This window comes from Tetrao urogallus, assembly GCF_951394365.1.
Source record: "Tetrao urogallus genome assembly, chromosome: 18".
Classification (NCBI taxonomy): Eukaryota; Metazoa; Chordata; class Aves; order Galliformes; family Phasianidae; genus Tetrao; species Tetrao urogallus.
Genome location: NC_136831.1, coordinates 4951191 through 4962721, shown reverse-complemented (window position 1 = coordinate 4962721; position 11531 = coordinate 4951191). Strand labels below are relative to the sequence as shown.

General features: G+C 60.3%; 1 protein-coding gene across 1 annotated transcript; it reads right to left on the bottom strand.

Annotated features, from left to right (window-relative positions):
- Nucleotides 1–978: 978 nt before the first annotated feature.
- LOC306953363 (dynein axonemal intermediate chain 2-like) lies at nt 979–10911 on the bottom strand (the record flags this gene model as incomplete). The annotated part of the gene is made up of 23 exons (XM_079544258.1): nt 979–1201; nt 1272–1443; nt 1503–1608; nt 1800–1922; nt 1990–2136; nt 2214–2384; nt 2457–2582; nt 2750–2886; nt 2970–3057; nt 3170–3280; nt 4077–4157; nt 5502–5597; nt 5691–5918; nt 6037–6183; nt 6496–6631; nt 6722–6945; nt 7286–7408; nt 7578–7717; nt 8853–8966; nt 9515–9657; nt 10250–10371; nt 10475–10636; nt 10729–10911. 23 exons carry the CDS (start codon nt 10909–10911, stop codon nt 979–981), a joined length of 3303 nt encoding a protein of 1100 aa, XP_079400384.1.
- Nucleotides 10912–11531: the final 620 nt, after the last annotated feature.

Genomic DNA, 11531 nt, shown 5'->3' with positions numbered 1-11531 from the left:
GGGCTGGCACTGTGGGCTACATGAGGCGCTGAGCTGGGCAGGATGGGTGCTCAGCCCACTGCTTGGCACGGGGATGGCTGTGCTTCAGCAGGGAGCTCGGCTCAGCACTGGGGGTTCCACCAGTCCTTGCTGGAGGTCCTTGGGCCGATCGCCACGACGCAGCTGAGCGGTGGGTGCTGGCCCTGCCTGCAGCGGGGGAGATGGACAGCAACGTGTCTCCTGGTGCGCTCATCAGGGTGCGGTGCTGCTGCCACCTACCCCGTGGTTGGCGACCTCGAAGGGCAGCAGCTGCTTCTTTTTCCTTTTGGCATCCAGTGGCTCTTCCCTCTCCTCCAGCTTTTTGCACGCTCACAGTCAGGCGCGTGGGGAGGGGTCGGGCTGCACGGCCCCCAGGAGGGTGGCTGTTCCCTCCAGGCTGTCCCTGCTGGCAACATGCCTCAGTTCGGGGGCAGGTGGCACACGGGACTGACACGGCTTGGCCGTGCCCACGGTGATTTTGGCGCTGCTCAATGTCTCCTCCACGGCGCGGCGGCTCCGTCACCGCAGCACAGCCACTCGCCTGAGCCTGGTCCTGTGGGTGTGCTGTGCTCACCTCTGCGGCGCGGGGAGCCCGGTGCTGGTTGAAGGGTTGCACGGCAGTGGCTGGGAAGTGCCGGGAGCCACCCTGGAGCAGGGAGTGGGAGCGCAGCTCTGCGTTGTGCAGCTGCAGCTGGTGCAGGCGGCACAGCAGGGCCAGCAGCTCCTGCTGCTGCACGGAGCTGCTCCTGCGCTGCACAGCCTCCTCCAGCCGCCGGGTGTGCTGCTGGCTCTGCTGGAAGCGCCGCTCCAGCTCTGCCTGTGGGCACATCCCGGCGTCATCCCCCTTCCCAGGGGTCAGCATCCCTGCTAGAGGGCCACCAACCTGCCTGGCCCTTTGCCCTCTGCATGCACCCCAGTGCTCTGGGGTGAGTGGTGCCGCTAGGCAGGGACTCCTCAAGCTCAGCTCCCTGCAGATGTGGGGTTGAGCTGTGGATGCTGCATCTGGGGCTCCCGCACCTTCTGCTCCTGGAGTCTGCCCTGCTTCTCCACCAGTGCCATGAAGCTCTCCCGTGCTGCGATCACGCTGGCTGGTTCTGGCACATCCGTGTTCCTCCTGCTCTCACTGGGCCCTCCTGGCTTCCCTTGCCCCTCCTTGCCCCAGCGCCATGCTCTCCTCTTCCAGCTGGAGGAGGCATTTTGGGGTCTCAGTGACACAGCCTAGCTCTCTGGGGACCCCACCTGCACCCACATACCGAGTGAGCATGCGGAGGTGCCGGGCAGCTGCCAGCCGAGTGTGCAGTGCTGTGCTCTCCAGCTGAACCAGGTGCTGGCACAGGGCCTCCTGCTCATGGCAGGCATTGAGCAGCTTGTCCCGCAGCTGGACCTGGGCTGGGAATATGGGTGTCAGCACCAAGCCCTGCAGCTCTGAGGCAGCACAGTGGGGTCAGGCATACCCTGGGTGTAGTGGATGGCACGGTACTTACCTGGCCCTGGTGCGGTGTACAGCTGGTGCTTGAGGTGCTGGATGTCCCCACGCAGGTTGGCCACAATTCTGCCATGGGGTGAGCTGCTGAGCAGGTTGTGCTTCACCTGAAATGGGCACAGTGTGAGCATCTCACTGCTGCAGCACAGCACATCCCCAGCCCTGGTCCCTGAGCACTGTGTGGCTGCGCAGCAGGGACCGGCTCTTATGCCCTCCCTGTTGGGGACCAGAGCTGCACAAGGAGGGGACAGGAGGGTGCTGGCAGGAGGCGGGATGCTGTCCACCCTCCCGGTCCCACCGTGGGGCGGATGCTTTTGGCGCGCTGGGCGTAGGTGAGCGTGCTGCGGGACTCCTCAAAGGCAGTGCTGGCAGGGCTGATGTGGGCGATCATCACCGTGTGGCTGTTACCCCCAAGCGAGTCCTGGGCAGCAAAGCACACAGCTGAGTGGGGCAGGGGGAGCAGCCCGTGCCCCCCGACACCATCGCACCTTCAGCAGTCGGGTCAGCTTGCTGTCACGGTAGTTGACGTGCGCGCTGCCCGCCGGCTTGCTCAGCGCCTTGATGCAGTTGCCCAGAGCCAGCAGTGACCTGTTGATGTGCGCTCCCTCCTTCATCCTCTGCCCACGGTTCCGTGTCTGGGCAGTAAAGTGAAGGCAAAAAATGTGGTAGCAATAAAAAGGAGCCAGGGGTTTCCCAGGGGTGCATGCCGTACCCAAGCCGCCCGCTCGGAGCCTGCCAGGTCGATCAGTTGGAGCCGCCCGCAGCGCAGTCCCCGTCCCCGCACGGTGACCTGCAGCACGGCGTGGGAGCGTGACGACGTGTGGTTGGCAGCTGTGGGCTCTTGTGTCCGCTGCTGATTCCCCCTCAGCAGCAGCCGTAGGACCTGGAGAGGACAGGCTGTGCTGGGTAAGGGGCTCGCTGCTCCCCGCTGCCCCACAGACTTCCCCTGTCCCACCTCCTCGGTGCTGCTGGCTGACAGCTCGGTGATGCCGACCACTCGGACGGTGCCACGGGAATCCTCCCGCAGCTGCAGGGAGTGTGGTGAGGGGCTCAGCAGGTCCCGAATCACTTCATTGTAGATCTGGGGGGAGATCTCCATTGTAGATCAGAGGGGGGAGCTGGGAACATCCCACGTGGCATGGGCACCCATAGGGGACACGGCCCTGCAGCACAGCGACACCCCGGCTGTGTGCCACTCGCTGCTCCCTGCCTGCCCCGGAGGTGGAACATGCCAGCTTTCCCATGCACCTCTAGGTAGGACATGGAGACCCCATGCTCTGCATCACTGCTGCACTCCTTGATGGCATGGAAAAGGTCACCCAGGGCGCGGGCACAGATGCCAGGCTCGCTGTTGGTGCCGAGCATGGTGTAGGTCTTCCCGCAGCCTAGGGGAGAGGGGATGGCTCATCTGGGGCTGGGACTCTCTCTGCAGCCCCTGCCATATTGGGCCCATCCCTGAGCCCCTCACCGGTGGGGCCATAGGCAAAGATGGTGGCATTGCAGCCGGAGATGACGCTCGCAATGAGGCCTCTGGTGGTGGCACGGTACACGGTCTCCTGTGAGGGGGTGAATGTCCCAGGGCACATCCCAGTGCCTCCATGCCAGTTGGCTGTCCCACACCATGCTCCCACCCCACGTCCCCACACCCTGCCCATCCCGTGGACCCACCTGGGTGGATGTGGAGTCAAAGGCTGCATCAAAGACGTAGGATTTCTCCCGGGAGCGGCTGGCATGCAGGATGTTATCAGAGTTCTGCATGGGGTCCCGCAGCACCACAACCTGTTGGCGGACACAAATGGGGCTGCCTAGGGCACCTGTCACCCCCATGCTCCTGGGGTCACCTCCAGCCTCCCTTTTGCCAGTGTTCCCTCCAGGCCAGGGCCCTTTATGTTCCTGTATCGTCCCATTGTCCCCAGGCAGCAGCTGGGGCTCAAAGCTGCTTTGTGTGCAGTGCCAAGGGGACCTGCCCAGCCGGCTGCTCCACTGCCCGCTGGCACAAAAGCACCTCTGTGAGTACAGCCCAGCAAGGTGCCCGCAGCTGCACACCTCCAGCTGGTTTGCAATGCAATCACACTCTAGGGATGCTGTTTGTACCCCTGCACCAACTCCAGACCCCTGCTTGTGGGTGATGCCAGGACAGAGGGGGCCCAGTGCTGACCCCATTGCAACTGCCAGCATCCCTGGTGTCTCTCAGTGCAATGCAGATTTCAACCTTTGTGGCAAAGCCAGTCTCATGGCTGCCCAACTCTCCCTCCTCACTTAGCCTCCAGGCCTCCCCTGTAACCTGAGTTGGGGATGGGGAGAGGGGTCCCACAGCCCTGCAGGAAGGGCTTCTCCTGACCCAGTAAATCCTTGCTGGACTCCCATCCTGCTGCTTTGTTATTGTAGGATCTCTGCAGGGAATGTAAGGCTGCAGGTGCACCCCATCCTGTTTAGCGCACACATCACACGTGTGTGCAATCGCATGCAGCACCAGGTGCACCCAGGTACGTCCAGAATACATCAAGGATCCCACCTTATCCAGTGTACCTGATCCCCCTGTCCCCTGCCTTGGATCCCCATCCCACAGCTGTACCTGCTCATCCAGGCGGTGGGCAATGGGCCTGGCACCCCTCTGCAGTTCAGCCACACTCATGGGTCGGATGCGAAGAGCCACCTGCAAGACACGGCCAGTGAGTGTGGGGCAGAGAGGACAAGGATGAAGGGACAGCAGAACGGGGACCTGCACGCCGGCCATCGCTGGATGCAGTCTGGCACTGGGCTGGCACAGCCGGCAGCCGATGGAGCCCCCGGGACCCCCCCCATGCTGCAATTAGAGGCTCATTTTCCTGGGAAGAAAGCGAACACTGCTGGGATTGGCTTAAAGGGGCAGCTGGGCAGTGAGCCCTCCCGCTGGCACCGGCCCCTCGCTGCCTTGGGGACAGGTGGCACGGGGGGGAGCGCAGAGCTGTGTCCTGCTCAGGCTCCTGGAAACGCTGTCACACTATGGATGTAATTAGTGCTGGCACTTAATGAGGTGCTTGGCCAAAGGCTGGTGCTGGGCTTCCTGTGTGCTTTGGGGTAGGAGCCGCACCTGACGGCTGCACCTGAGCTTGGGTTGCACTGACTGGGTGATGCCTCACTGCATCCTCCCGTTCACAGTCAGCAAACTGCCACTGGTTTTCAAGGGCCCTGCTGACCCCAAAGCCGGCTGTGCTGGATCAGCAGCAGCGTTCTGCTTGAGGGCAACAAACCTTGTGCCCCCACCCCATGGCAGCAGGCATCCTGGATAGCAGGTGACACTCGCTGGCTTTGTAGTGGGGCTGGGAAGGGGTCCTGCTTCCAGGCTCACCCCCAGCCCCACTGCACAGATGCTGTCCCCCCCCCAGCAGCCCCATCCCCCTGTCACCAGCTGTGCTGCGGGGTGAACACAACAGGCAGCTCATTAATAATTGAGCGGTGGATAAGCCGGCAGTTGGGCTGCACTGTGATAACAGCAGGGCTGTGTTTACCCAGAGCTGATAACCCCGGCCCTGGCTCCACAGGCAAGGGTGGGGGGAAGTAATGGGCTGGGCGAGGGGGGATTTGCCCACACCAGGATCCCAAGATGGACCATAGGGCACCAGCTGCTGTTGCACCGTGGTTGGTGGTTGGCTTTGCACTGTGGCCTGGTCCCAGGAGGGAGATGGAAGGGAGAAAGGACGTGACCTTCCCACTCTCTGCTCAACCCCGCTGTGACAAAACAGGAAGCGTGGTGTGGGAAGCTCCTGTTTATTCACACTACAGAAAAATCAGGAGGGCAAAGGGCCAGGGAGCATCTGTGAATGGCTTCACAGATTCTGTGCGATCTACTGGTCCCGTCCGCTACGGTTCCTGTGGAGAGAGCAGACACAGCGTCTGGGGCTGCCCCACGGAGGCAGAGGCCCCAGGAACCCAGGTAGGGGGCTCATCCCTGCACCAACCCCCGAGCAGCCACCCCAGCAGGGAGGGGGAGAGCAACACGAGGATGGTTCGAGTTGACCTTGGCAGCGTCCTTTTCCTCGTCCTCTTCCTCGTACTTGGGCAGCTCGCCTTCCTCCCCCTGAGCCGCCAGCTCCTCCTCTGTGTGTTCTTTAACCTGAAAGGCTGAGGTTGATCAGTGTCCCCTGCAGAATTCCACTGATCCCCGCCATGCAGGGCTGGGGATGCTCACAGCTGCTGGTCCCAGTACCTTGCTGCTGCCTGGCTGCTGGGCCTCCGCCCGCGCCCTCCTCTGCAGCTCTGCTTCAATGACCTCGAAGAATTCCTTCTGGGCACGGTCGAGTGCATCTTGGGGACTCTCCTCCAGCATCTCCTCTGCCTCCAAGCCCTGACCCTCCGACCTGGCGCGTTCCTTCAGCCTCATCTCCCGGTGCCGGGCTTCCAAAATCTTCTCCCTCTTGGTCTCCCGCTCGAACATCTAGGGCAGAGAGGGGCTGAGGGGAGCAGAGGACCCCATGGGGACAGCTACATGCTGGCTGCACTAAGGGCTTTGCTTGCACAGGCATCCGGCTGCTCGCCACCTGGAGCACACATACTGCATTGGCCAGGTTCTTCTCGTTCCTCTGCAGGGTGCAGAGCCCAGAGGAGATTTCCAGCAGGGTGATGGTGCCCAGCTTTGAGCCGCAGCCCAGAATGCAGCCGTTGTCCTGCAAGCGCAGGCTGGAGAGGGGCTCATCGCAGATCTGGGGAGGGAGGATGGATGGATGTCAGTGTTCAGCCCTTATCTGGTGCCTCTAGGGAAGCCAGGCAGGATGAGCTGGCAGAAACCCATGTGTGTGCCAGCAATGGGAGCCTATGTGCGAATCTGGGGACTTGAAGGCTGCTGCTTGACAGAGCAGATCCAGAGCTCTGTACAGAGAGACCCGTGAGCTCCTCCATCCCCTGACCCCATCCCCAGGTGCTCCTCACTCTGTGCCTTGTGGCTGGTGTTACTGCTGACCAGGGCAGCCCCCATTTCCCCCAGAGCGAGAGAACAGGAGCAGTGGTGAGCTGACCTTCAGGCTGAGGGATGGGTTGTTCTGTTTGAAGAGGAAGTCCCAGATGTCCAGTGTCCCATCCATTCTGGTCGTGAAGAAGACAGACGGCCTCACGGTGCTCCAGCAGCCATCCGTCAGGTAGGAGAGGTGGTACCTGCCCACAGACCCCACGCTCGCTGCCAGTTACTCTGCCACAGAGCAGGAGGGTTTTTTGCAGGGCCAACCTACGCCCGCTGACACCTACCTGGTCCACATAATTGATGATTCCTTTGTCTCCTCCGACCAGATCCGAGCAGTCCAGTCACCAACCGTCAGGAAGATTTTGGGGAAGAAAGGGTTCCTGGCCAGCGCGTAGACAGGCCCATGGTGGCCGCTGTAGGTGCTGGCGATTTTCTCGGGGGGCGTCTTGGCTTTGCGGTTGCAGGCGATGACGATGCCCTGCTCTGTGCCCACCATGAACTTGGTAGGCTGAGGGTGGGAGCAGGAGAGCAGCTGTCAGCAGGGTGGGACCTCGTGGTGTGGGGGACGGCTGCTCAGTGAAGGGCTGTGCAGTGTGACGAGGGGAGCCAGCTGCAGCCAGCGATGGGCAGAATGGAGCTCTGGGACACACCGTGATCAGGGGGCTTGAGAGGCTGAGCTGCCAGCGTGGCTCCATACTTTAGGAGCACACCGGCTTCTGACAGATAAAGGTGGCTGAGAACATGCTGCAACGCTGTGCTCCAGGCACTGGCACTGCTTGCCCTGCTCAGGTTTGCCCAACTCACACACCTGCCACGTTTAGGACACCATTTGTGTGCAGGAAGCTCACCATGGTGGGCTCAAATTCCAGCGTGCTGGCACCCAGAGCATTTTCCAGCAGCTCCCTGCGTGTGATGTCCAAGACCAGTGCCTCAGTGGGCTCGGATAGCTTGCGGATGTCCCACCACAGGACCTGCGGGGGAAGGATACTTCAAGGCAGGGGCTGCTCTCAGCCATGAGTGCTGGGAAGCCAAGCAGCCTGGAGCTGGGCAGCTGCCTTGTGCCAAAGCATGCTGGGCTGCCGGTGCCTGCCAGCAGCGACCGTACGAGCACCCAGCCCTTTCCCTGTCCCTGCCATTTACCTGCCCATCAGTGGAGGCTGAGAAGCATTCAGTGCCAGTTTTGGACTGCAGCCAGATTGCACCATACACAGGGTCTCTGTGGCTGGCCTCTACGGTGGACACCTCCACAGGCAGCCCTCCCTTCCTGGTGTCCCAGTAAGCTGTGAAAGAAAAGGAGCTGTCAAGATATTCTCCAGCTGCCTTGCCCAGCTCCTTGAAACCAGGGAAGGGCCCTGAGGCTGGGATCCTGCTCCTGTGATCGCACGTGGAGATGCCCATCCTGAAGGGATGAACAATTTGTGCTTTCTGCAAACACGAAGCTAGATGGTGGGAACATTAAATAGCCCCGATACTTTCAGCAATCATTTCTGTGGCAGCTGCACTGCAATCCTGAGAGGCAATTCATCCCCCCAGCTCCTCTCCTGCTCTGCAGAAAAGGTTGCAGCAGGACCAGATGTGGTCTTAATGCCCCCAACAGCAGTTCTTGTGCTCAGTGCTGCTCAGAACCATCCTCTCTGACCTGACCCTGGCTGCGCCCTCTCCTCCCACGTGCCTTAAGGGCAGCAACTAACAAAGGCAGGTCCCAGGAACAGCAGCAGCTATCCATCCCTATCTGCCTCTGACAGGCACAGAGGACAGGTCACGGCGCAGGTTGGGCAGCTGGGCCCTGGTGGCACTGAGCCACACTCGCTCCCTCTCGCTTGCTTCTAATCAGGCAATTGGATGTGATGGCACACGCCCTGCTGGGCCGGTGCCACACGCCTGGGGAGCTGTGCAGGACGTGCTGAAATCCCCCCTCCATCACCTGCGGAGCGTGCAGGAACAGCTCCGTGATGCCTGCCCTGTCAGATCTGATTGCTGCTGCAAATGGCAAGGAAAACATCAAAATGAGAGCAATTAAACCAAAGGGCACACAACTTGCGCAGCCGAGTAAATAACAGCCATAAAACGAAGCTAGCAAAGAGGGGCCCTTTACCAGGCACGTGAAACAACAGCACAAAAACAATTCATTGAATTAAGTGATGGCAACTCTTCTGGGCTTTTGCCACATAAAGAGATGTGGCTGTGGGTGAGGCAGGAGTGCAGCACGTGTAACTGCTCCGTGCTCTGACCCAGCAGCACCTGCCACGCTCTGGCTGAGCACCCCAAGTGCCTGCGACGTGCTGGGTAACAGGGCAGGTTCTGAGCAGCCCCGAGAGGAGCAGGGTGTGGTAGTGCTGGAACCAAGCTCTTGTTGAATTTAAACAAAGCCAGACCCTCCTTATCGTGGCTTCATGCATAACCCATCTTCCTTACCCATCTGTCCATTGTAGCATCCCCCCACCAGGATGTGAGAGTCTTTGGGGTTGTATTCCAGGCTCACAAGAGGGGATGATGGCTTGAGAACCAGCTCCGGCTTGCTGGGATTTTCTGCCAAGAAGGAATGAGTAAAGAGTGATGTGCAAAGGCAGCCCAGAGGCACAGCGCCCTGCTTCCAAAGCAGGCTCTCACACCACGTCACAGGGATGGGAGGTGACCTGCCCTTGGCTGTCAGCCTGGGGACAGACCCGTGCTATCCTGACCCGCTTCTTGGTACTTTTCACTCCAAAATGCAGCAGGTTCGAACCTGACAGAAGAGGGCAATCCTCAGCCTGGGCTTATGCTGCCTCTTAATCAAGCACAGATGAACCATAGAAACACAAAAACCACATAAGAGACATGTGGCTCAGCTGCCTGTTGTGGTCGCAGGCGCTCTGGCTCATGAACTCATGTAGTGGGATTTGAGCACCTGCTGACCAGCTTTCAGGTCCCATTTCTGCCCTGCTTTGCATTGATCTGTGGGCAAAACAGAAACCCACCCCCTGCTCTCCTCCTCTAGAGCCTTGTGGTGCTTTGCTACATCTGTGAGATGCTTTGAACGCACAAAGTGCTTCCGCAGTGGCAACATTACTGACAAGCAAGTTTTCTCATCCCCTTACCGAGATCCCAGATGTATGAGTCAAAGCTCATGTCTTCTGCATTCTGCTGGAACTCCAGGCTGGAATAAGCCACTGCCAGCTTCTTGCATCTGTCAGGGTGCCAGGACAGATGGGCGGCTGTCCTCTTTGTTACGTTTGGATCCCTTTTGATAGCAGGACATCAAAAAAAGATGTTAGTTTGTTAACAGCTTTGTCACACCCTGGGATGACGGTGGGAATCGCAATTAAAACAAGCTGCAGCCCTTGAGCATTGAGTGCAGGAAATGATTCTCCTGGGGCTGGGTGGGGGAAGAAGAGATGATGATTTAATAAAGTCTTTCCAGTTATACATCTCTAAGAATCCAATTATGTTACCGGATCTGACTTCTAGAAATGACCTAACAGCCCCTGACATGTGCAAAATAATCTTTAAGGCATTAACAAAAAAAAAAACCAAAAAAAAAAAAAGGATCCTGCCTAGATCACTGTTAGAAGATGCTCAGAGCTGCGCCTGCCCATGGGCATTGGCACGTATGTTTGAACTGCCCAGGCAGGACAGGGAGGGGAGGAATAGACGGGTTACAGGGCATGGGGCAGCAGGAGGTCTCCCCATCCACAAACCGTCCTAAAGCCATGGCTTTCCCCTTGCTTGCTCTAGTTTTTTTAGCAGCCTGTCACAGGGCTGCAGAGCAGGATGAGCACTGCAGACAGAGATGGGAACGACTGTGGGTTTTGCAGAGGGGACGGCGGTTCGACCTGATGACGTTGATGGTTTTGGCAGAAGGAGCCTCTTCTTCCAACTCGTCCGCCTCCTCCTCCCTGAAGTACTCCTCGTAGATGTCGATGGTGTTGTTCTGCTTGACGCAGTGCTCCACCAGCTGCGGGCAGAGCAACATGAGGTCACACTGCCAGCCTGGAGGCAGCGGGCGGGGTGTGGGGACAAGGGACAGGCGTGGGGACAAGGGCTGGGCACGGCCTCACCGCCCCGAGGTGTGCGATGGTGTTGACGTAGTTCTCCTCTTTCTCCACTCTCTTGCGGAAGCGCGAGGTCTGCTCCAGCTCCTGCGGGTTGATGTCCCTGGGCCAGCCGCCCTCCACGTGGTTCATACCGCGGCTCTCCACCTCCACCCGCTCCGTGTTGGCCTGCAGGGAGCGACAGGCCGCAATTAACGAAGTCCGCAGGGCTCACAGCCCGGCCCCGCTCGGCCCTGCGGGCCCCCGCCCTGCCCGCTCACCTCGTGCTCCGACATCTCGCTGCCATGCTGCACGCAAGCGTCCACCGGGTTCCGCAGCAAGAAGCTGTCGGCCAGGCTGGGGTCGGGCTGGATGTCCACGCACACCTTGGCGGGGCAGTCGGAGAAGTTGCAGTGGCGGCCGAACTCGCTGCGCTTCCTGGTGTAGATGTGGACGATCTCCATGGCGGGCCCGGGCCGAGGCCTGGCTCAGCGCGGGCAGACCGGGCCGCGTCCGCCGTTACCCGGCAACAGCGGGCTGGCGTCACGTGATGGCGCCGCCATCTTGGGAAGGGCAAGGAGGGCGTGTCCGCCGCTCGCCGCCATGTTGGGAGGGCAGAACGTGGCTAATTAGGATCAGCTAACACTGGGACCGGCTTTGTAATTAGGAACAGGCTTGGACTTGCGTGTGTGTGTGTCCAGCCCCAGCAGCCACAGCCTCGCATCCCCTGCTGGTGCCCTGACTGCAGGCCACAGCCAGACCCCATCCCAACACAACCCTCCTGCATGTGGCTGGCAGCCCCTCCTCACACCCATAGCGACCTGGGCTGGGAACCACAGGGCATCCGTGATAGCTGCAGCACCCACAGCGCCCAGTGGAAGAGCAGCAGCATCTCCCAGCTCCCACCCAGCGTCCCCCAGGTCACTCTCAGGCTCTGCAGAGAGCAGCCCAAGATGTGACAGGACACTCAGACCCCATCAGCAGCCCCACGTTGCCCCTCACAGCACCCTGGACCCCCCCCAGGATGGACAACTCCGTGCCCCCGGGGAGGTTGGGACAGCAGGGAGGAGATGGTTTTTAGTAT